The sequence below is a fragment of the Miniopterus natalensis genome, chromosome 5, assembly GCF_054644295.1.
Source record: "Miniopterus natalensis isolate mMinNat1 chromosome 5, mMinNat1.hap1, whole genome shotgun sequence".
Lineage (NCBI taxonomy): Eukaryota > Metazoa > Chordata > Mammalia > Chiroptera > Miniopteridae > Miniopterus > Miniopterus natalensis.
In genome coordinates, this window is record NC_142085.1 from 82,808,330 (window position 1) to 82,833,976 (window position 25,647).

Sequence of the window (25,647 nt, forward strand, 5' to 3'; positions counted from 1 at the left end):
AAACTGTTTTGAAATCTCAACTTAGGGGGGAAACAAACCTGTTTGAGTAGAGATTTCTCAAAGCAGGTGGGCTCCAAAGGGATTCTAATAGCTTAATACAGGAGACCTGCATTTCACTCCCTTCCAAGGAGTTTCATTTTGTTGTTTGGCTCTGCCTGGTTTTCTAAATGAATCCTGAAAGCAGATTACTGACTCGGGGAGAAATGACTTCCACCTGCTTCCTTCTAAGTTACGAGACCATAAAATTTTAATTTGTATGTGTGTGTGACTGCACAAGCCCACTAGCTTGCTTTATATACGAGATCTGAGCATTGTTTCAGCTGTTCCCCTGGGGCTCTTGGGGGCCGTCCTTAGTACCTTTGGGGAGCTGAGGTGGAGAAGGCACCCTGGCCCTCTTTTGTGATACACTCTGTGAGGTGCACTCCTTAAGGAGCAAGGTCATCCAGCTGTCTCAGAGGCCACGTTCAGAATAAGCGGAGCCACTTGGAGGTGCAAAGAGGGATCTGTTCAAAGATTCTCAAGGGGAGGCTGACCTGCGGGACAAGGTCTCCAAAGACCTGCATCTAATGCCATACAGTTTGTGCGTTATACAGACGACAGGCAGAGGGGCGACAATGCCCAGCGTGCAGCTGGATCTACGGGGACGGAGGAGCTGCTGTTTCCCAGCACCAAGGTGCCCCCTCCTTGCACTCTGACCTGTGGGAACTGAACGCAGATGTGTGGTTTGAGCACTGCGCAAAGACACCCAGATGGTGCGCAGCCCAGGGCTACAGCCAGTGGGAATCCCCTCGGCTAAGCCGTATGTCCTTGGGGCCGGATCCCTGGAGGAAGGAGCTTGCTGCTCAGAGGCCATGTGTCTGTGTGCGGGATGTCGCTGTTAGGTGCCTCTTTCTGATTCACCCACCCAGAGGGACGCCTTTGTCTGACTTGCCCACGGGCCTTCTTGTCTAGCTACAGCTCTGTTGCTTGCCCACACCGGCAGGTGAAGTTTGCATGCCCACGTTCAGCATTACAGTTTCGCTAACAGCCCCTTCTCCTTGCAGATCTGTGGCTGTGCTAACAGAGTGCATGAGGAACAAGACCCTGGCCAAATTCTTCAGGGAACGGCAGGAAACCCTGAAGCACTCCCTGCCCCTGGGGTCCTATCTCTTGAAACCAGTTCAGCGGATTCTCAAGTATCACCTCCTTTTGCACGTACGTTTCTGCCTGCGCTCGGGTTCTTTCCAGAGGACAGGGGTTTTGTGTGTTTAGGGGGAAAAAAATATCAGGAAAGTCTGGGGACATATGGAACTGTTTTCCACACTCATACTTTACAACTGACTAATCTGCTTTGAGGAATTAGAGATATTTATGTGCTGGGCCTGCAGCCCCATTGACGGCAGCCAAGTAGAGACTCGTTTTAGCTCTGATTCCGACGGGGCTCAGGAGCACCTCACTCTGGCAGTGACAGTTTCAGGCAGGGAGCTATCAGCTTAATGAAAACCAGGTTTTTTATGTTTTATTTTACTTCCACGGGCCCAGATTCAGTAGGCAGCTGGGAGGGAGAGCGATTTGTCACAGATCGGCTTTTGTAGGAGCAAAGAGGCTGAAAGGGGAGAAGACAGGTGAGCAGCGTGATGAATGATCTTTGAGCTGGGCTTAGCATTGCTTCAGGGTGTCTTTTCTTTATATCATTTCCCATTATTTGGACAAAATTCAAGGAGGCTTTAGAAGCAAAGGTAGACATAGCCCTCATAGTCTCATTTCTTATCGAAGGAAGTAGATTAAAATGGAAAGAAGTTGTGTTGAAAGTAACTTTCGCTCTGTAGGTAGGACTGGTTCGCCAGTGCAATATGCGCAGTGGTTAGGGACTGGCTCCAGGGCAAGGCTGCCTGGGTTCCAATCCTATACATCACCCATCTGTGCTGCAGATCACAGGCAATCAGTAAAAATAAACTCACTTTATCTTATTATTTTTATCCTACATTAAAATATTTTCTTAAAAGATTTTTTAAGAAAAGATTTTAACCCAGAGTTCCTCTCCATATCAACATCACTGCAATTTATATGTATCTCTTTTTAAACGATTCCAGGTTTCTAATTTTGAAAATCGTTCCAGGATTGCTCAGTTCACACACATCTAAAATTATAAGAACTCTTATGTTCCAACTTTACCAGGACTTTCTCAGCTTTGTCTGTTTGCCTGGGTGGCTCATCTTTGGAGAATCTTGTGTCCTCTGAGACCACATCAGGGATAGTACTTCCTTAAATTGATACTAATAACTTCTTAGGTTACTGGATTCATTTGCTAAATCAGTGTCCAAATAATTCTTTTTTTAATATGTTTTTTTAAAAATTGATTTTAGAGAGAGGAAGAGAGAGGGAGAGAAAGATAGAAACATCAGTGATGAGAGAGTCATTGATCGGCTGCCTCATGCATGCCCCCTACTGGGGATCAAGCCTGCAACCCTGACAGGGAATCGAACCTCCATCCCCGGTTCATGGATCAACACTCAACCACTGAACCACACCGGCCAGGCCCAAATAATTCTTAAATAATACCTGTCCCAGGATCAATCTCTGCTGGACTCCACTAATATGACATCTAAGACTGGTATGTCCCGCCCATCTCTAATAGGGCCTTCTAGACAGTAGTGTGGTTGTCAATGAAAAGTCTAAGATCTCAGTTACATAAGCTTGTTAGATATAACAAATCACGATCCTTTCAAAACCTTAATTGATAGGAAATCGGCCCTTATTCTCTAAATTAAGAGCTAGTGTCTTAATCTGGCTTTACAACAAAGTACTATAGACTTGGTGGCTTAAGCAAAAACATTTATTTCTCACAGTTTCTGGAAACCTGAGGTCAGGATGCCAGCGTGGCTGAGGTCTGGTGAGAGCCCTCCTCTGGGCTGCAGACTCCCTTCCTTGTTTTCTCACACAGATTAAAGAAGCAAGAGAGCTCTCTGGGGACTCTTCTGTAAGGGCCCTAACTCTGTAGGGGCTCCACCCTGATGACCTAATCACCTCCCAAAGACCAGCACATTAGAGGTTAGGATTTCAACATACAAATTTCAGGGAGACAAAAACATTCAGTCTGTAACAGCTGGTAATAAAGAAGAAAGGGAAGAGCAGTGGTTAGATCAATCGAAAGCTAGCTTCGGGTTGCCTTTGAAGTATTTTTGCTTTTATTGTTTACTTAGAGTGTGTTCCTTCTTTGTCACTCACCTCACTTCAGAGTTGTGTGGCCATCCATGAGGATCCCCGCAGGAATACGCTCTGCACTCCTGAGTGTGTTGTTGTTGAACAGGATTGCCCTTCAGACTAAAAGAAGAAATTGGTGGTTGTTTTTTAACTTTATTGTTGACCTTGAGCTTACCTGGGAGTTGTCAGTTTGGTGATACCCTTTCATAGGACCTTTCTGAGTGTGGGAGGAAAATGTAAATTCCTTTCCAGTTTCTGACTAGACGGAAAACTTGAATACTCAGGAAAAGTAAAGATTTGTAAAGTTTGACTACAAAGTAATAGAGCTAATCTTAATAAGTTGTACCATAAGGTTCAGCCTCCATCTGTTAGCTTAATGAATATGGGTGATGAATGTCATGGGAATGATCTAATAGACTATAATGTCTTCTTATTGTTTTACATATTTACATAGGGTTACTGTTGTTTTAATTTTTTATTTTTAATCTTTTTTGTTGAAAGTATTACAAATGTCCCTTTTTTTCCCCATTGATCCCCTCCACCCTGCACCCCTCCACTCAGGCCTTCTCCACACTATTGTCTGTGTCCATGGGTTATGCATACATGCACATACGTTCTTAGGTTAATCTCTCCTCACCCACACACCCTCCCCGCAATTTTTAAGAAGATACAGCTTCATTTTAATGTGCATTTATTGACCACCCAACTCTCTGGTAGGCACTGTTGAGAAGATAAAGGATTAAAGGAACTCTGCAATAGCCCCTGTCCTTACACTCTGGAGGATCCTGGGGACATGTGTCTTATGTGCTAGAAAGAATCAGAGCAGAGATTGTGCCCCTTTCTCATCTCCCGGGGGTTGTGAACCCCAGCACTAAGCTCAGTGCTGACCATCAGAGTGAGTGCTCGAACCAGAAGGTCTTCCTCGGCTCTGAAGGATGGTCTTTGGTGAACTTCATTTGGGCTTTAAAGCCTTGACTACGTGAAAATGCACTTGCTATAGAAGTTGTTATTTTTTTAAAGATAACGTCCACTATATTTTCAAGTCTGTTAAGTATTAAGTCCTGTGTGAGATGTTTTACTTTCTTGGGGAGAAAAATAGTAAGTCTGTTTTCCATCTTGTAAGAGTGAGAACTGTATCACATTGGCCACCAGGAAGCTCAGAAATCCCCAACTATAATGTCAACTCTCATATCTATTATAACAACTGAAATACCTCTATGAGGCCAGCCTGTATACACGCTTTGTTTTATCCTGTTTATCATGAAATTCGAATCCACTTCTGATTTCCCTAGCTCCATTTTCTTTCCTGTCTTACCATTTTGTAGGTATTTCCAGTAAGTTATCTCAAAAGCTTAAGGAATGGTGGTCGTGTGTAAATAAATAAGCAAAAATAAAATATGAGGAACTAATCACAGAGGTACCATTTGTTTCACTGACTAACCAACCCAGGGAGGGGAGTGAGATGGAAAATAACTAGTTTGGGGTTTGTTTGTTTTTTAAGGAAATAGAAAATCACCTTGACAAGGACACAGAAGGCTATGACGTGGTGCTCGACGCTATAGACACGATGCAGCGAGTCGCCTGGCACATCAATGACATGAAGCGGAAACACGAGCACGCGGTCCGGCTGCAGGTGGGCCCTGGGGATGGAGGCGCCCGGGTGCGGCAGGTGCCCCGGCTGCTTATCACTTCATAAATCAGATATTAAGCTGCTCGAGCGCTGCATTTCATTCATGGTTTTCACCCGAGTTCTCCTGAAGAGAAAGATCAGGTCACCGATAATGCTGATCATTGTTTAATATGGTACTTAAGAGAAAGTAACTTTTAAACTAATAGTTTGCTTATAGCCCCTTCGATGACTCAAGTAGCAAATTTGCATCTCCTGAGGACTTATCTTCTATTAATTACAAATAAGTGATTCTTGTTGAAAGCAACTTTTTCTAAGCCTTTTAAAGGGTTTTTTTCCCTTCTCTTCCTGTCACTAGTCCATGCAAAGGCACGAGGTGGTACATGCGGTACTGGGATAGGCTCGGAGAAAGGAGAGCGAAGTCTAGAGCCTGGTTCTTTGCAATTTCATTTGGGATGAGAGCCGCTGCTTCATTTTAGATTCCCCATTTTTAAAATAAGACAGACGAGGGTTTGCTACGGTTCCTTCCAGCACCAACATTTTGAGCCCTAAACCCCTGAATACTTTTGATAGATGCTAAGCCAAGTGGTCATGTCCTGGGCACCTCAAAAGATGTGCTATTTAAAAACAAAAGGTCATGTGGGCCCAGAGGGAGTCCCAGGCTCTGGGGTGTCCCTGGAGTGAGACATAAAAGCCCAGAGTGAGTCCATGTTCCGCACGGCACCTACGCCCAACTCAGGGAAAAGAGAGACAGGATTTGGCCCCTAAGTCCGAAGAAAATCCTAGGTTTCATGGATACTTAGCCCGAGTGTGATGTGGTGCAACTGACTATCAAAAATCAAAGGGAGGGCACATCCTAACCCTCCAGGCCGTGTCTGTTTTTTGTAGCAGTAAGAAAGGGTTTAATGCTCCATCGTTCAAACGTTTTGTGGACGTAATGCCAGACATAATGTCTACTGCATTTCCAAAAATGGCCAAATGACTGGTTCTTCATGTCTCCTGAATCCGTTTCGTGTTCTGAAGACACTGCTGAGTCCTCCTCTGGCTGGGACTTATCTGCACTCCTCCCCACCCCCACTTTCCCCCAAAGACGTCCCGGGCGGTCTCTCGGGCTGCTCATTAGATGCTGTTTGTGGACATCTTTCAAAGTCATAAAATCAGCTTCCTTAAAACAGGCTGGTAGGGATGCACGGTAAATCCCAAAGAAACGGCAGTCATCTGATCAGTTTATATTTATCAAGCTCCATCCAAAACCAAGTGACAAAGAGACGTTCATTTCCTCCCCCAAGTAAATGGGATGAATGTCAGGAAATTTCGGAGATGTCTCTCGCGTGATTTTTCCATGGGCTTTAGTTTTGAGTTTCTGATGTGGTGTGGACTTCAGTTTCTGGAAAGTTTTCCAAGTCAGTAGCTCCACAGGTTTTTGTCCAGAGAATAGGGGGGGAGACCATCAGGGGGGATGCTTATCTGAGAAGAACTCATACCAGTGGCCTCTTTACCTAGTTCCAAAAGACGTAATTGCTACCCCGGCCATAGGAGGGGGTTACCTAGGAATGGAAATAAGTCATTGGCAACTCGTCAGATAACAACTCGATTCATCTCTGTTACCCCTTAAATGACACCACCCATAAACAGACTAATGTCATGGGTCATTAGACACCATTAGACACCACTAGATATTTAGACACCATTCTGGAGGCTCACAAAATGGGCCACCTGTCCTCACCACCTCGCCTCCCTGCTTAACCTCCTGGGACATTCACTTTTTCCAGGAGATCCAGAGTCTGCTGACCAACTGGAAGGGGCCAGACCTGACCAGCTACGGGGAGCTGGTGCTCGAGGGAACCTTCCGGCTCCAGCGGGCCAAGAACGAGCGGACCCTGTTCCTCTTCGACAAGCTGCTCCTCATCACAAAGAAGAGGGATGACACGTTTACGTACAAGGCTCACATCCTGGTAGGTGTCCGCGTGGGTCTCGTGCAGGCCCCGGGTGGCCCGTTCCCCCGTTCCCCGCGTGCTCACCTGCCTGCTCTCCTGCACAGTGTGGCAACCTCATGCTGGTGGAGGTGATCCCCAAGGAGCCGCTCAGCTTCAGCGTCTTCCACTACAAGAACCCCAAGCTGCAGCACACCGTGCAGGTAGGCCTCACCCTCGGCCCGCGACGCCCGCACCCGCCAGGCAGCCTTTCTAGAGCTTTCTGGCCACATGGTGTGTTTTCCATCTTGTCCGGGGGTCAGAGGAGTGTCTGAGTCTTGTCTGTGGTGGAGGAGGGGGCGTCTGACTGTCCGAATCTCCTTCCTGTAGGCGAAATCGCAGCAGGACAAACGGCTGTGGATTCTGCACCTGAAGAGGCTGATCCTGGAGAATCACGTGGCCAAGATTCCAGCTAAGGTGAGACAAGGGGCCAACGAACTGAAATGCAAGGAAATCCGGTCCCAGGAAGGCTGCCTGGAGGGAATGAACATTCAACCTCAAATAAAGAAAAGAGAGAGATGGGCCCATCAGGGACCAACTAAACCAGCCACACATATACATAGAGTGAGAAAATTCACATGTAGAGATACTCTGTGGAGAGTTTTTGGTTGTTTTGTTTTGGTTTGGTTTTTTAATCCTCACATGAGGATATTTTCCCCATTGCTTTTCAGAGAGAGTGGAAGGGGGGGGAGAGAGAGAGAGAAAGATCGAGCCTGCAACCGAGGTACATGCCCTTGGCCAGAATCGAACCTGGGACCCTTCAGTCCACAGGCGGACGCTCTAACCACTGAGCAAAACGAGCCAGGGATGAGGGGTTTTAAAATTGTTGTTTTCCTTTGGGGCTTGAAAGAAGAGAAAGTAAGGAAAAGACTGTAAGTAAGTTTCTAGAGAGTGAGTAGAAAATATAGAGAGCTATGAGAATTATTCAAAGGTGCACTAACGCCTGTGGTGAATAAGCCGGCTTAGGTTCTGTGGGAAGGTGAGGGAAGCCAGGCCCAGGCCCGGCCATGAGAGGATCTGCAGACGAGGGAGCTAGCCCTGTATTGTTTACTGTTTGTTAAACATGATGAATTAATAAAGGTATAAGCCAAGAGCTGTGGACGGGTAAAGTGTTCAGTTACAGTCGAGTGGGGAGAGGAAGGAAAATGCCTTTCAATGTTTTGAGGGATGAAGAACATTTTTATGAAGTGGGAGAAATGGAAAAGGAAAACCAGGCTGAGGGAGAAGCATACACAAAACAGAGATGCCCAAGAGCTGAGTCCTCAGGAGATGGAGTTGGAGGTGAGGCTGGAGAAGTAGAAGGCAGGCAACTGGGAGTGAAGGGCTTTGACCCCACACACTAAGGAGTCTGGGTTGTACTGCTGGTGGGAAACTACTAAAGGTTTTGGAAGAAGGGCGTAGCATGGTTTGCCCCGTGTCCTGAGAGTGTAACTTTGGGAACACTGTGACAGTGAGTGGGAGGAGTGGGACAGGAGACAGGAGAGGAATTCACAAGGTACCACAATAATCTAGAAAAGAGATGAGGGGCACTGTCAGGGAGCCACAGCATACAAGAGGGAGCAGGTGTGAAAACCCATCACAGGGCAGAGGGAACAGGATTTTGCCCACTAAATGCTTGAGAGGGAGAAATAAAAGCCAAGGATGAGTGAGGAGTTGGGCCAAGAGGATGGTGTTGTAAGCTCCAGGATAGACTGCAAAGGGGAGGAACTGGTTGGATGGAAAGGGAGAGAGCAGAGCACTGATACATGTGCAAGGGCAGGTCAGCTGCAGGTGGAAATTCAGGTCTTAGAAGCTGTGGATCTGGAGGCTCTCTCCACCCAGACAGTAATTGAAGCCCTGAGAGTTGATAGGGTGACCCATCAAAACGTGTAAAGGAGAAGAACCCTTGGGAATCCCAACATCTGAGTGATCTGCAGCAGGGTGGGGGATTTGGGGAATAGCCAAAGGAGGAGTAGCAATGAGGTAGTAAGAAAATCAGAGGAGAAAGGTGTGGTAACGAAGGAAGGACAGTCTCAAAGACAGAGAGCGACGTAGGAGCCTCAGGTGCTGCCCAGGTCAAAACAGATTCAGACAGAAAAACAGATACCAGATTTGCCCACCAAGAGACAGGGGAGAGAGTGTATTAGGTTAGAGGAGGAAAAGGGGGGAAAGAAGGAACAGATTGAGTGTAGGCTTTTGTTTTTTTAAAGAGTTCAGAAAAAACAAAAGGTGGTGGTTTGAGGAAAGGTAAGATCAAAGCAAGACACTTTTTGTAGGTGAAAAATGTCATGGATGTAAGTAAACGGGTTGAAGACAGGGAAACGGGAGATGGTAAAGATAAGGGAGGGATCTTGGAATGTGACCCTGGGGGGGATCAAAAGCACAGGTCTGGGGGTCAGTTTTGGAAACATCTTCCCTGGGCTGAGAGAGAAGAAAGATGAGAATGGATAGAGAAGCTTTGGGATGGATTTGAGGGAAGATCAAAGGTTTGATTTCACTGAAGTCGGTGGTCATGTCATTTGCTGGACGAGTGAAGCAAAGATGGGGTTGGTGCCTGAGGGAAAGTAGAAACATTCAGGACACTCGATAAACACAGGAACCTGTGAACAGCATCCAAGACCAAGCAAGGCAGCCACCATGAGTCAGTGTGATGAGGTCATTTTCAAGTCTGCTCAGAGACTCAGAAACCAGTGTAGAGGAACCTGGGTACACGTGGGTTCCCCAAGGGTGGGGGTTGGTGAGAGGGAAGGTTAACAGGGCAAGGAGGCGGACAGTGATCGAACAGGATTTCTAGGCTGATCAGACAGTGAAACCAACTGGGAAAATATGTCTGGGTTGAAGGAGTGCTGGCTCAGCAGGGTTGAAGGTGGGGAGCTGGAAATATCGAGATCTGTAGTTGAAGAAAGGCCCTGTAGAGTCCTGCCTGAGAGGCCGGGCGGGTCTGGGGGACAGTAAGGTTCTGGGGGCAGCCATGAGTGAGTGCTAGAGGTGGTCAGGGGCGCGAGAGCGAGGATGCTCCACGTGGGTGGTGACATGGACCATGCGGGGCGGGGAGGAGTGAAGTGGGGCAGAAAATGGGATGATGGTCCTGAGAGTAGAGCTGGGTGGGAAATACGGAGAACTGAGGTTTCTCAGGAAGGAGAGAGTCTACTTGGCGCACTGTATTTTTTGAAAAGCATCTGTGGCACCTTCTCGGGGGCTGTGGGCAATTGTCCTGCACCCAGGAAATGAATGTGCATAGGTCTGTGCTTTGACTGAGGCGTGAGTCCCATTTCGTCAGGTGCTCCAGGAGGTCGGGTGGCTCATGCAGAGAGGCGATGGCGTTTTCTTCCCGGTTAGTCATTTGGTTGCTGGCCTGTGCCTTGGAATGCCCTTCTGAGCGATGGCAGTGTCTCTGAGGTGCCCCACCTGTTGTTTACCTGTCTCCTGGAAATTCAAAACTACCAAAGGGATTCCGAAGGGCAATTATAGGCCCTTACGAAAGAAGACTAGCTCACATACCGGGCCTCCTCCCACGCTGGGTGTGTATTCGGGGCACTTTTCCCTTTACGTGTTAAAATGGTCACAATAGAGTTGTACTTTTTTTACCCAACTTCCTGATCCTTTTAGAATCGAATTCTTTTTCAGCTCCACCTTCTTGAGCCCACGCACACTGTGCTAAGTACTTAATGTTCATATTTCACCCTACGCAAAACACCTCCTGAGAAAGGCCTTTTCTCCCCATTCCAGAGAAATGGAAACAAAGGCTTAGTTAGAGACTCTAAGCAAACTGTCCAAGTTTCCACGGTTAGTACATGATCCAGCCCAGATTCAAACCCAGGTCTGTCTGGCCCCAAAGAGCAAGTCTTCACCACATAGTTCCCAGTGGCAGGGAAACACACACTTATTTAATATACTTTATCCACTATAATCTTATAATAGTTTTTTATTTCATTAAACAGATTTTTACTTTGAATTTTTTCAGTTCTTTCCTTGACTATTTCTTAATTTTTTTCTTAAAGCTATCAAAATATATGTATTCCTATTAAATAAAAGAAATGTATAATGGGGAATTTTTTAAACATCAAAAGATGTCTCACCAGTCTAACAATATTAATACAGCTGTCAGAAAGAAATTCATTAGTGTAGTCCTGCCAGCCTCCTTCCAGTCCTTTAATTCAGTGATGGTCCCCTGCTGCCTCCTAGTGGCCTAGAGGAAAACATCAGAATATTTTTAAATTCCCATATTTTTAAATTAAATGTTAAGATGAGGAAAAATAACCGAATTCTTGAAATCAAGTTTATAGATGCCAGAAATGTTCTTGGAAATAGTCATATTGCCTGTTCATCTACATGGTGTATAAGCTGATTCTCATCCAGATTAACTGAGAAAAAGGTAATGGTAGAGACTGCATTTTACATAGTCACCTGGGTCTGTAAATGCACTTCACAGAAATTGAACTAACATTTGTGTTTGAAATTAATTCCAACTACTAATCTCAAAGTCTGAATGGATGACAAAAAATCGAAGCATAGGTTTTCTCAAAGTTATGGTGACTGCATAGAGGCTTTTGTTTTTTAATCCCCATTTGTTAAACAAAATGATTGCCACTTAGTCTGTTTTTACTGTGATATCTCAGATGGTGGAAAAGTAGGACTAAAATAATTTTAAAGTTATTTTTAGCATAATGCCTGTAGGTTCAGTTACGCTACCCTTGAAAAATGAAAATTACATTAAAGAAACAAGAAAGGCAACCGAACCTAAATGTTTTCTTTTTTGAATCCTTGGGCAAAATGATTCCTGTTAAGGTAATTGTCTGATCTTTTTATACTCCCCTAAACATTAATAACATATGGCAACTAGAACAATTTTTAAAAGCCTCAAAGCATTAAACTTGAGAAGGCTGAGGCTGAGCTGGGGAGAAGTACACACGTGTGAGGAAGTGAAGGTCCAGGTTATCGGGCCCATTCCCTGGGGAGGTGGACCGTAACTAACCTGGGTTGAGTGCCTACACTCGGTCCTATTAGCATCTCTGGAAGGTAGGTCCTGTTACCATCTTCCAGTTGTTAGTTTAAAGCAGACCCCCCCCCCCAAAAAAAAGGTAATTGCAATTATAGCTATATTTTCTTTCTTTCAGGCCAAACAAGCAATACTAGAAATGGATGCCATTCGTAAGTTTGGTTTTCTTAACACAATTTGAAATTTCATTTTCTTCTTGTATCTATCACATTTTCTATCTTAAAGTTTTTAAGAATCTCAGTTGTAAGTAAGCAGCTGTCTGCTCACTGTTTTAACAAATACAGTCTGCAGACGGTACCATCTCTCCTGACACACTGATTTGCTTCCACACTGATCCCCCCTGCTTTATCTGAGTCACCTGATAGCGGGGCACATGGCTAGGTCTCTGCGAAGAGAAGGCAAGGCGGGGGACAGCCACGTGAGAATTAGGAGGAAGGATTAGGGAAGATGGGATCTGGAGAAGTCAGCTCTTATTGTGATGAGTTCATTCAGTACAATATCTTGTTCCCAGGATCCGAGCTAGCTCTTGGACCACCATTAATATGTTACGGTGCACAGAATAATTTCAAGCCACAAATTAGTGCCGAAATTATGTCTCCCTTCCAGGCCCAGGACTAGGCCCGAGCAGCTCAGCCAGGAAAATAACCCTCTTTGCCCTACCCTGACTTTGGACTTGGCTGAGTGTGAACAGAGTAGGCCAGTCCATTGGACCAAATGACCTCATTTACATAACTTAACCTCTGACACTGGAGATGTATGTGTGGTCTTTACAACCCTCAGAACTCTCTGGAACGTCAGGTGCCTTGAAGAGCGTTAACCCCACTTTGAAGGGCCAATGTAGAGCTCCTTCCTTGAATTGTCACCCTCAGGCCTCAGAGTGCAGACGATCATGGAATATGCTGCAGTGATTTAGGATTAGACCAGATTTTCTTGATCCAAAGTCTGGGCACCCCTTAAGTGGGGTTGAAAGACAAACTATGAAATTAAACGAAAAGCCCTTTTCTGAGAAGAGAACCTAAAGCATTCATCAGGTGTTCAAAGTAACAAAGTCTAGACAAGTATTAAGAGTCACTGAACGGGAGGGCAGCTCCCATTGGGGAAGAAAGGGCTTGGCGTGGTCACCACGCCCTGCACCAGTGCCTCGGGACATTCTCCAGGTGGTTTTACCCCGACCAGCCCAGGCCCTCTGCTGCGGCCACCACCACCCACCACCCACCACCTGTCAGGGGCCTCGGTCACAAGTTCAGCCTCAGGGAGTTGTACTTTAATGGCATTTGCTGACCTCCAAGGGTCATGGTGGCAGTAGGAAGTTAAAGAGAGAGAGAGATTAATTTACTGGCAAGTCCCCAGAAACCTCTATGTAAATGAAGTCCTGAGGCACATGTTCAATGCAAATAATGGAAGAAGGGATATCCTGTCTGCAGAAAGAGAGTAAACGCAGAGATGTCCCAAGCCAGTCGCTCCCACCCTCTGAGCAGTCACCCGGCTCTTACAGACGCGGGCCCTCTCTTTGCAGATCACCCCGGCTTCTGCTACAGCCCCGAGGGGCAGGCGAAGACAGTCTCCACTCCCTACCGGCTCAGAAGAAAATCTGGTAACTCAGTGTTGTCATCAGACCTTGATAAGTGTGGGGGGCTAGCGGTGACAGTCCTTTCAGTCTGCCAGAAAGGCATCTTCTTCCCAGTTTGGGGGTCACAGCAGTTCGTGTACGTCGGAGGCTGCACTGAGATGGGGTGCTCAGGCTTCTGTTCTAAAACTCTCTCCTCCTGAACTCTGTTTTCCAGTGAACATGACACATATTAATGCAGTCGTTTTGCTTTGCTAGTGTCTTTCCATAGCACACGGGGTCCTAAACCCTATTTACTGTCACTAGTGAAAAAACTGTGTCCTCTAACTGACACATACCAGAGGTTATCCAGCCTTAAAGCTCTAACACAGTCGCTGCGCCAGACTCCAGGGAGTATTATTACTCTTCACAGCCCTTGGATGGTTTCTTTTCCATATGAGTCACTATTTATTGAGTGCCTGCCTAATCTGTGCTAAAGACCAGGGTGCAGGAAGAAATAAGACATGGTTCCTGCTCGCAAGGAGTTCATGGTCCAGTGGAGAGTCCAAGACGGTGACTCTACCAGTCCCATGATAGAGCTGCGGGGGACGATGGATGGAAGGGAGCGTGGAGAGTCGAAGGAGCGCGGGAAGGAGCCCCCGGGAAGGGGAGACAGGGCTTCAGAGAGCAGGGACCAGCACCCCTAAGTGGGATCTGGAGGCCGAGGAGGCAGTCCGGGAGGGAATAGACGTGCAGAGGCCCCAAGACTTGAGGCAGCGTATCTCAGATGGGACATGTGTTGTCAGTTGTTCAGACTGGCTGGGATGTGGGATGGAGCTGGGGGAGGGAGTGGAGCTGGGGGGCGAAGGTGCAACAGAGAGAGATGTGGTGGGAGATCAGAGAGGGGCTGGACATGGAAGGGGGGCAGGCTGTGCAGAGGGTTTGAATGCAATCCTGCACGCCAAGGAAGGATATCAAGCAGTGAAAACAGAATTCTGGCTCGATGTGGAAAATGAAGTAGGCAGGGAGACCAGGGAGGAAGCCGTCCCCCTAGTCCAGGTGAGAGATGGTGAAGGCTGGATTAAGACAGTAGCAACTGGGGGAGCATTAGCAGGATCCCACAAGACGGATGGGTGAAAACAGGAGGGATTTAGAGTGATGTCCTGGTCGGTAGCTTGGGAGGGTAATGTCAGATAAGAAATACAGAGGAAGGGGCAGATGTGGGGGGGACTGGTGCACTGAGGTTGGGATCTGTGGTGGTTGCTGGGTGTGGGAACGCTGGGGAAAGGTCAGACTGGCAGTTGGCATTTGAGGTTTGTTATGTGACTCCTGATTGCACAGCTTAATGTTTGTCTTACAGTTTTGATGAGGTAAGTGTCTTGCTGTCTAAACAACAGGGATTTAGGTAAATTTGATAGAAAATTTCTAGAGTGGAATTAATTTGCCCATACACTAAAAATTTACTTACAAAGAAAAAACTCTTGATTTGGTTTTGCAACTGATGATCGCCTTTTTTTCTCTCTCCCAGAACCTTCCTCAAGATCACATAAAGTTTTGAAGACCAGTGGTAAGTCCTAAAATATCTTTTCTTTTTCATTCTTGTTGATATCCACTAAGTCAGACCATCCACACACAAAAAGCACCAGATGAATTACAGATGGACAGATTTGATTAACTTCTATAAGTAATAGTGCCCTGTTATAAAATGTAAAGCCTAATGACATAAAATGTTTGCAATATAGATAACAGGCGTAAAGAGATTAATAACCCTATCATAAAAAGAAATCTCATATATCAAAAAGAAGAGACAAAGGACCCTTTTTTAAAAGGCAGACAATATAGTTGGGCAGTTTCACAAAAGAAACAAACTGCCCATAAAATTTATAAATGGTCACCCATGTTAGTGATCAGAAAAATCATACCTTTAAGGGAGATAAATAGAGGCGGCAAAAGCCATGAGCTTGACCCAAAGATATAGAAAAGCAGGCACTTTGAAACTGTTGGTGTGTAAATTTCTGTAAGCGTTTTGGAGCAAAATGTGTTAATTTACAGTTGAAATGCTCATTATAGGGAATATTCTGCAGCCATCAGAAAGAAAGAAGTACCTGTCTTTGTACTGACAAGAGTGTCCACATATATTTAGCAGGAAATGCAATGTTGCATATTGCACCTTTATTTAAAAAGCAAAAACTGTGCTTTGTGGTGGGATGGGGGCAGCTGGCAGGGACCTGGAAAGATGAACACCAAACTGCAAAGTTCGGTTACCTCTGTGGGCTGGGATTTGTGGAGAGGGTTCGATCACTTCCTACTTTACATGCTTCTGTAATTAAGCAGTTTTTAAAGATGAGATGCACATAATTAAGGTATCTATAAGAGTCTCTATAAGGATGTGGCTCTGTAAATTGATCCCCAGAATCCACTCCTTGGCACAGTGCCAAGGTGACTTTGTTTATAAAATACTACCTTTCAGTTGTAACCAATAAACTGCTTTAAAATTAACAGAAATATAGTCTTATCTTTAAGTGATTTTCATGGCTTAGGCCATGTGGATTTTTTTCAGATAATACATATTTTGGGGGGAAGCTTTTGAAATTTATTAACATGAATCGGTCCATTGCTCTCAGGGATTAAGGAAGACGCTTACCACTCAGATGTGTAAGTTGTTTTCTATAGTACAGGGCATATAACCAAGGTAACTGAGACATGTTTTCTGAAAATTAGGTCTAAAGGGCCCAGAAGCCTCTTGGGCTTTCATTATGAACAATAAGTTTAAAAGTCCTATAAAATATGAGTGCTTACCTATCGGTGAGATACATTTTTAACCCACAAACCTAACAAAAAAACCTTTCATTTTTCAGAAACCGCCCAAGACATCCAAAAGGTAAGCATTCTTACGTTTCTTATTTTGAAATGTGTGCTTCAGGCACTTTTTATAGGTAATCATATATCTCACCCTCAGCCCACGTTCCAGGTGTAAACCATTACCTTACACTTTGAAATAAATTTAAGCGAGGACTCATCCTTATAACCGCCCCCTCCCTGCTTCATCCCTCGGAATTAAGGCAACACTTTCTTCAGCCCTCTGCCCCGCCTCCCGCCTCCCGCCTCCCGCCTCCCGCCTCCCGCCTCCCGCCTCCCACCTCCCGCCTCCGAGGTTACCTTAGGAAGTGACACCTGCACGCCCCAGCCTGGTCCCTCCACGCTGCCCTGTGCCTCTGCACATGTAAGACAGAGATGCTTGCATCCTGAGTATTGCTCCCTTCTCAAAGCATTTGCCTTCAGGCACAAAGACCCCTACTAAGAATGTGGTGCTGCTGGTGGTATGAGAGGTGGGATCGATCCTATGTCATATAATGAAATTTCACGTGTAACAAGTTTGGAATTTTCTTCTTCTGATAAAAGGGTAGGAGAGGGGGAATAAAAATGGTATGCTCCACTGGAAGATGTATATCCAAATTTATGACTTATGAAGGATGGATACTGTATCCTGGCCTAAGTAAACCATGTCCAACACGGCTACTGGTCAGTTATCTCAATGACCAATTCTTTTATTTTTAAAGCACTCTTCTTTTTTTAAAAAAATATGTTTTTATTGATTTCAGAGAGAGGAAGGGAGAGGGAGAGAGAGATAGAAACATCATGATGCGAGAGAATCATTGATCAGCTGCCTGCTAGGGATCGAGCCCACAACCCAGGCATGTACCCTGACTGGGAATTGAAACGTGACCTCCTGGTTCATAGGTCAACACTCAACCATTGAGCCATGCCAGCCAGGCTCAATGAACATTCTTAGAGAACTCATCTTGGCTTCAAGTGTTTTGTTGCAATTTAGCTAGTTAATACTAACTTGTTTTATTATATAAAGTGTAGATACTGGGTGCCTATATTTTATAAACATTATACCAGTGCAGTCTGAGTAAAAAGAAAGGGGAAAGATACTAAAAGGTAAAGGGGAAAAACCATAGAGCCATGAATATAATACCATATCTGTAATTGTGTGTGTAAATGCATATCCATATGTGTATATTCATTTGTTCCTAGACCTGAAATGGTCCATGGTTCTACGTGAGAAAAAAAATGAACAAAGGATTAAATAACTAACTGGATTTTTTTTAAGTTTTAAGTTTGTAATAGAAAAATAGCATTCAGGATAAAATTGTATTCTTACTCTCCCTACTTTTTCTCTTCCCTCCCTGATAGACAGACAGACATATTGACAGGCAAGTAGATATTCCAAGGCAATATATGTATCCCAGTTTCATTGACAAGTGATGAAAAATTCTTGCTAATTTGACATTTCCAATAGATTACTATAGTGTTTTGATCAGAAAACTTGTCCTTGATACTAATTAGTTTGAATTGACCTTCACCCTTTCAAATGAACTCTTTGAAGCTGATCTTTATACCTACAGAGGGCCTCAGAGGGCAGTCCACTCCCGGTCTGCACAATCGAGCTCCATCAAGAAAGGTTCCAGCTTATAAAAGACCCCATTGTGTTCTTTGATTAGACATCATTAATGTCACTCATATTTTACTTCCTAACAGGCATCTAAATATTGCTTAATTAAATGTATTTTGAAAGACATTTAATTAGCTCAATAGCAGATTAAATTACATTCCTGCAACCAAGTCCCTTTGCCTAGAACCTGTAAACCAAGGTTCATGGCAGGTCTGTAGATTTAAGGGAAACCCTGAGGTTGTGCAGCTGGACCACCGACAGGGGCTTCTGGTATACCAGAAACCGTGATAAGGCTCCTCAGAGTCAGGCCCCAAATGGAAACCAGATACCATGGCGTTTGCCATCTATATATGTTCACTTATATAATGTTATTTGCCAAGCACACATCGGAATTCTTGGAAACCTCTGGGAAGTTTCTGTATTTAGCTGATTCCCTGCATTGGGGTAAACGGTTTAGAGTCAGACCTGGGTTTGAGTCCTAGCCTTTCCTTACAGCGAAACTGGTACAATCATATCTAATTCATGGAGTGACTGTGAACATTAAGTCTGGAGGGTATCCACATATGGCCTAGCTTATTTCTAAGTAAATCCCACCTCCTGTCCTTTCTGCCTCTTTTGCAAAAATCTGAAGTGCTTTTCAACTCAGTTAAAATCGTCAGGGCATACTGATCACTTTCTCTGTGACTCCTGCTGTCCAGTGGGACAGGCAGTTTATAGATTCAGGAGAACGTCTAAGTTCCATGTCCACGGTGCTGCGGCTCACTGGATCTGTGTCTGTCCCCCTCAGGTCTCCAGAGGGGAAGGGTCCCCCCAGCGGACATCGGCAAGGCCATCCACCGCCCCGAGGAACGGTCAGCCCAGCGGCGCTGCCATTCTCAGCGCGCTTCGCGGGGGTGGGGCGGCGAGAAACATCTGGACGGACCACCAGATCCGGCGGGCCCTGTTTCCCGGCCCGCGGCCGCAGGAGCACGAGGAGGAGGAAGACTACCAGATGTTCGTGCCGCCCTTCTCCTCTTCGGATCTGAACTCCACCAGCCTGTGCGAGGAGAGCACTTCCAGCCGCCCTTGCAGCTGGCACATGGGGCACATCGAGTCCACGGAGACCACCAGCTCCGGCCACAGGGTTGTCAGGCGGGCCAGCAGTGCCGGCGAGAGCAACACGTGCCCTACTGAAATAAGAATCAGGGACAGCGATGGCTCCCAGTACAGTCCCCGAAGGGACCCTAAAACGGAAGGGCAGGACGGAATGACTCCCTTTGGGTCATCTATAGAGTTGACTATTGATGACATAGACCACGTCTACGATAACATCAGTTACGAGGACTTAAAGCTAATGGTTGGTAAACGGGAGGAAGCTGAATCCACTCCCCCCAGACCAACCAGGGACTCTGTGCGACCCAAGAGCACCCCGGAGCTAGCCTTCTCGAAGGGGCACGCCGGCCATGAGAAGAGCTCTCCGCACACACAGAGAGAGGGGCCTCTGACGGGTCAGGAGGCGTCGAACCAAAGCGCACAAGAGCTCGAGGCGGTGGAGGAAAACATCTATGACACCATCCGGCTCCCAGACCCGCCCTCGCTGGATTTCACCTGCAGCAGCCTAAAGCATCCCAAGAGGACCACCTTCTTGGGCCTGGAAGCGGACTTTGCCTGCTGCGACAGCCTGAGGCCCTTTGTGTCCCAGGACAGCCTCCAGTTCAGCGAGGACGAAGGGCCCTACCCCCAGGGGCCCCCTGCCAGTGACTACTTGAGTTTGCTCTATAACTCTTTCAGCTGTAACTTGTCTATAGCCGACAAGTCTATCTCTGATAAGCTGTCTGAAGAAGTGGACGAAATCTGGAATGACCTGGAGAATTACATCAAGAAAAATGAAGTCAAAGCTAGAGACCGGCTCCTCGCAGCCTTTCCTGTGAGCAAAGACGACGTGCCGGACCGCCTGCACTCGGAGAGCGCGCCCGAGCTGAGCAGAGACGCGGCCCGGGCCCTGTCCACACTCTCGCTCCCCGAGAGCCACGCCCTCCTCGCGCTCAAGGGCAGGCCGGGCAGGGCCAGCCGGGCCAGCTGCCCGCTGGAGGAGGACCTCCTGTCTAAAGAAGGCTCCTTCATGAGCCTCAATCGACTCTCTCTGGCCGGCGAGGTGCCTCCCATGGAAAATCCCTACGACTTGGCCAACAGCGGTCTGTCCCAGACAGACCTGGACAACCCTGACCCCGGGGTGGGTGCCACAGATAAGACCAAAAGCCGAGTTTTCATGATGGCCAGGCAATACAGTCAGAAGATCAAGAAGGCAAATCAGCTCTTAAAAGTGAAAAGCCCAGAGTTGGAGCAGCCACCGGCCAGCCAACAGCATAAATCTGTGCACAAGGACCTGGCTGCCATCTTAGAAGACAAGCAGCAGGGAGGGCCTGCCATCGGTACGTTCCTCACTCCACACGCTTCCTCCTCGACACTAGGACGTGAGAGCAGCTGCCAGGCTCTAAATGTCCGTGAGACCGTGAGGACGCTGTCACCCAGACGGACATCCTCTCAGAGTGAGACCACAGGCTTACTGATGTGGGCTGTCCAAAAACGAATTTCCCCCCACCCACCTTTCTAAGTTCTTCTGGCTGGGCTACTGATCAGACTGACGTGAGACAGATTAACAGGGGAAAATATCCAAAATTTATTACAGGCATATGTGCCCTAAGAATATGAGACTCGGGACACATCGGGCAGTTGAGGCTCATATGTCATTCTGGAGCTGAGGGGAAGCGGGGTGTGGTTTGGGATTTCAAAGGGCAGGAAGGCAACTCGGTGGAGAAAAGCAATGTTTGGTAACTAAATGTTTGGGGAGCCGTCTTTAGCAATGGGACACAGAGATGGGCCTTGCCAGGTCCCTCCCTCTGTGTTACTAGTTTTCATTAAACTATAGAACGATGGCTCCCTTTCTCAAGCAGGTCCTGGATCTAAATTCCCTTTAGGCAGTTAGGGGGAAGGACAAGGTTTTTCCCGAGTCTTTCTTTTGTTAAAAATAACCAGCTTAAAAGAATCAATATCCCAAAAGGCATATTTTGGGGTGGCCAACTCTGCTTCCCTTCACCCACAATCAGCGCAGACCCTTTCCCACATCACCAACTCATGCAAGTTGGAGCGTGATTTGGTCTCAGAGGGTTTTGTTGCTCGTGTAACGTTGCCACTAGATTTGCTGTTGTAAGACGTTTTCTCTGACATAATCTGAACCATGGGAAACAGCGATCAGTTTAGTGATGGTGATCTGTGGCATGGAGAGCTTTTCCCCCAAGCGTCAGCGTTAGGAGGAGTAGCTCACACAAGCTTTTAAGGTTTGGGAGCATAAGAAACAGGATTGCTCTTTGCTCCAGAATCCCAACAAGAACGCCTACTTGTCCTAACTGACAAAAAGGAATCCTTTCTGAATTTTTTTAAGCTGTTCACACTATGACTCAGTTGTTTTCTCATATATTTCGGTTACTAGTTATTTTTTTAAATAGATGCTGTTAATGCACTTAATACCGTTTCATTTGGTATTCTCACATATGCTTCCGAGAAGTTTAATTCTTTTAGTCAAGGCTTCATCATGGGGCAGAACTAAACCAGGATCTCAGGTGTGATCTCAGGTGTGATTAGGACTAAAGGAAGGAGGTGTTCGTGGCTTGACTTTTTTCTGTTATAAGGAAGTGCATACCTCCTGGCTAAACCAGAGAGAATAAAACTTAACACTGATCTGGGTGGTGGTGCATAGATAGGAAGAAAGCACACAAATGTCATGAAAACAAACCCCCGGGGCACTGGCTCTCACCTGAAGACCTTTTCACCTCCAGATATAGAGAGATTTCTGGGTTAGGCCCAGGAATAAGCATTTTTTAAAAATATGTTTTTATTGGTTTCAGAGAGAGGAGGGGAGAGGGGGAGAGAGAGAGAGAAACATCAGTGTGAGAGTGGGACATTGATCGGCTGCCTCCTGCATGCCCCCTACTGGGGATCAAGCCCACAAGCTGGGCATGTGCCCTGACTGGGAGTCAAACTGCCAACCTCCTGGTGCATTCATGGGACAACCACCAACAGCCACACCGGCTGGGCAGGAATTAGAATTTTAAATCAGTGTGGCCTTTCAATCATATTTTAAGAATCTCTGCCCTAGATTTTCTGACTAAGGACCATCTCAGTATCAAATGAAAGGAGACAGTTCTCCAATTAAAAGTAAAAGCCAGATGGCTCAACATTAGGGACGTTCAGATATTTGGCTTAATGGCAACAAGGCTTCTCTGGCCAGGATTTTGCCACTCTGTTCCTTTCTTTGGGATTAGTTACATTATCTCCATGGAAACCAGAGGATAAGAAGGGGACATCCAGGTCCTAAATGAATCTACAAGTTACATGACAAGAATTTACAGGGAATTTTTTTTTAAGTTTGAGAATATTTAAGAATTCTCTAAAGTTCTACTCCTTTCCTAGAGCTAATCATACCATAAAATGTCTTGACAGATAGGGAAGTTAAGCCCTGGAGTTGTTACCTGAAGAATTTTATAGACTCTTTTTAAGATGTTTTCCTTTTTAAATTAAGGTTAAAAGTGATTTTTTTATGAATGTGAGAGAAACTAGATTGCATATATTTCTCTCTTTGCAATAAAATGCTTGAATCAATGCATATCCCCTTGGCAATGCTAGATTGCTACACTGGTTTGTTGTTATACATAGAAAACATGACTGAGTTCCAGCTGCAGAAGGGGCTGTCTGGGGCCATAGATGGCACTGGAAACAGTAGTGAGTTGGCAGTGCAGCCATTGACTGAATCTGGGCCAGGGCTCCTCAGAACGAGAGAAAATAAAATACTAAAGTTTCTGATGATGGAGTATGCCAGCAGACTGTTGTTTAAAAAGTGGTACTTCCTGAGCCAGGCTGTTTTGAACATAGGCCATCCATTAAAATGCAGAACTCCGGCCTTGGTAGAAGCGCATCCTTCAATACCGGGCCTAGGGCTCACAGCCACCTTGAATAGCCGCCTTCGTTACCCTTCTTGTAAGTATGGGTAGGTTTCCCCTTGTGGTTTTCTTTTGCTTTTCACTTTTGGTTCTCCATTTTATTTGCCTGCTGGTGTGTCTTGGGATCTCATAGGATCTTTTCTCAGCTTTATGTCTGGGCCCTTTCTTGACATGGTGGGCTAGTGTCACGTTCTCCCCGACAAAGAGGAGAAGATCTCTCTCAAGTCATCTCCTGAGAGTGGAGTCGTCCCTAGGGCCTTCCATCTCTCGGACCTGAGGAATCGTCCATCTGGGTGGATCGAGACCGCTTCCTGTGCCCACCAGGCTTGCACTCGGTTGACGTGATGACTCCTTTTCTCTCTCTTGTTTATCTGGGCACAGGCCGTCGTAATCGAATGGACCGATTCTCCAGACTTCTTCGTGTGGGCCTTGCCACTTTGCCAGGAGCTTGCTCTCGGTGTTGTCCAGAAGGAGGAGCACCCTATTCACCTGCCGAAACTCTCGAGCACCTTTATTGAACTCTCTAGCCCGGGTCTACAGGCCCCGGGGCAGATTTCCGCCTAGAAATCACCCAACCAGGTCTAGTTGCTCCTACCTCTTAGAGCCTGATGTAGCTTGCTGGCCGTCTGGTGCAGTCAGGCCTCCCTCTTGATAGTCCTTGAGACCATCGAGGCCTTGGGGTTCTCTTTTTTTTTTTTTTTAATGATGTTTTACATGGGAGAAAACTCCAAACAGGCTTGAGGAATTGTCCTCCTTGTGCAAAGTAACATTTTATGCTTTGGTCTACATCTCAAGCAACATCAGAAACCCTGATTTTAGCCCTCTGTCTTGAAAACAGTACATTTCATACTTCTCTCAGCAAGCATCCCTTCAAATGTTTAACTGGAATCATAAGAACTCCACCTTTTAAACTTAGAAAAGAGAAACAAACCAGGGACTGCCTTGGGGTTGTCATGTAATGATAATATGCATGGTTTATAAAGATTATTAATGCCAGAACTAAGGATGCAGAACTTGGGTCCAGCTGGCTAATACTCAGCTTTTCAGGCTACAGTGTCATCGTGGGCTGGCTGTTTCCTACATGCCTGGCTCAGGGAACCTAATAACAGACTCTCTTAGAAGGTCAAGCTGAGACCAACAAGAGAAAACTTAGACACAGTATATTGTCTACTTGTGAGATACTTTTTATTCCAAATTTATAAATGCCAAATTTTTTTATCATCCAAAGACAAACTGTATGCATTATGAGTTACCTATAGGGAGCATTTTAATCAAAGGGTATGTTCCCATTCCCCCTTTTCCTGCGGTGCCCCTGATTTCTAGGCTGCCTGTCCACTCTCAGTGGTATGGTCTTAGGGAAAGCACATCTAATTCAACACCGTGCTTCAAATAGAAGGGGGCAGTCCAAAAATTGTCTGAGTAATTAACTAGTTTTTAAGACCAGTTTCTATCTCGAACTATGCTTGGTGCTCTATGGGGATTGGTCTCCAAGGTGAAAAGCTAACTGACCAGCTGGAATAATGAACGGACCCATATAAAACAACTAGGAACCTACGTGTGTGTGTGCATGCAGGCATATACATGCATGTGTGCACAACCATAGTTAAGTGTTGGTAGCACCCTCAGTATATACAGGTGCGCACTAAGTATATAAGACCAGAGAAGTCAGTTAGAAAAAGATTCATGAAAGGAGTAGGGCTTATGGAGGGTTTGGGGAGGTAAATAGGACTTTATTAAGCAAAGGAAAAGAAAGAGTGTGGTAGGGGGCAAAAAGGCATGAAAATACTACGGATATTTTGGATGACGCATGGTTTCAGATGATCTGGGCCACCGTGTTCTAAAGTCAAGAGCTAATTGTTCTTACAAGACTTCAGGGTTACATTTGGGTACTGGGATAGCGAGACAGAATTTTTAAATTCGCTCTCACTGCTTTCCCCAAATTCATTATCTTCTTGGAACTTTGTGAAAGCTCAGAGCCTTCCTGATTCGGCTGTGGGATCAGGCTCAGGGCCAGAGTGTGTAGGTGAGAATGGCTGGGCAGAACCGTCGGACTTTCAGGTGGGCTACTAACTGGTGTCTATGTCTAAAGGTCCAGCTGCCTTCAGTTGGGTTTCATAGTTAAAGAAACATAATGGATTTCAGGATGGCTAACCTGGGTACTTTGGTGTCCATGGAGACTTCCAATCTCCTAAGGGGCTGCCAAATCTTAATTGGTATTGAGAGTCTTTACTATGCCCTTTAAGGAGTAACACCTGAAATATGTATTACTAGAGATTCTAACCCAGTGATCTCTGTCCTCCAAGGAATTTGGATTTGACAACCCGAAGGATCTGGATATAAGATCTATAATGAGAAGTTACACAGACATTTACCCTGATATTGGGGACCAGGGAGCAAGTAATCTGAGGGGTTTGCAATGAAAGGGCACACAAAATAACAGCAGGTTGTTTTCTGTCCTCATAGATGATAGACTCAAAAGAAATGGCTGAAACCAAACTAGAAAATTTAGATTCAATTGAAGGAGTAGTTTAGTAACAACAGGTTACTAAAACTATAAATCAAATAGCTTAAAAAGGAAGAAAATGTAATGTCGCTTGCCAGTTGTCCTGTATGGGATAGAGTCCCTTCGTAGAGACTAGAGATGTGGTCCGAGTGATTTATAAGGTGCGTGGAATTCTTCGATTCCAGGGTAGCCGTGTGGGTACCTAGTTGGAGGTTCGGGAGGAGACTTCTCTTGAAGTTGACATCTCTGGGTTCTCTCTCTTAAATCCTTCCTGGCCCAAGAGAATGCTCTGTCTGTAGCAGGGCTTTGTTAGCGTCTTTAGAAAAGTCTGTACTGAGAAGTGGAGCCGAGAGGAGAATGGCCTCACAGCTTATTTTAAGCAGCAATAGCTTCCGTGGAAGT

General features: G+C 45.9%; 1 protein-coding gene across 2 annotated transcripts in view; it reads left to right on the plus strand.

Annotated features, from left to right (window-relative positions):
- PLEKHG1 (pleckstrin homology and RhoGEF domain containing G1) overlaps positions 1-25,647 on the plus strand; it is a 114,211-nt gene that overhangs the window by 84,401 nt on the left and 4,163 nt on the right. For both annotated transcript variants that reach the window (XM_087817688.1, XM_087817687.1), the window contains exons 6-15: positions 1,044-1,194; positions 4,685-4,816; positions 6,583-6,765; positions 6,852-6,947; positions 7,114-7,200; positions 11,880-11,913; positions 13,278-13,355; positions 14,836-14,874; positions 16,166-16,188; positions 18,554-20,177. In XM_087817688.1, the coding sequence (XP_087673814.1) occupies positions 1,044-1,194; positions 4,685-4,816; positions 6,583-6,765; positions 6,852-6,947; positions 7,114-7,200; positions 11,880-11,913; positions 13,278-13,355; positions 14,836-14,874; positions 16,166-16,188; positions 18,554-20,177 (2,447 nt within the window). The remainder of the gene's footprint in view (positions 1-1,043; positions 1,195-4,684; positions 4,817-6,582; positions 6,766-6,851; positions 6,948-7,113; positions 7,201-11,879; positions 11,914-13,277; positions 13,356-14,835; positions 14,875-16,165; positions 16,189-18,553; positions 20,178-25,647) is intronic.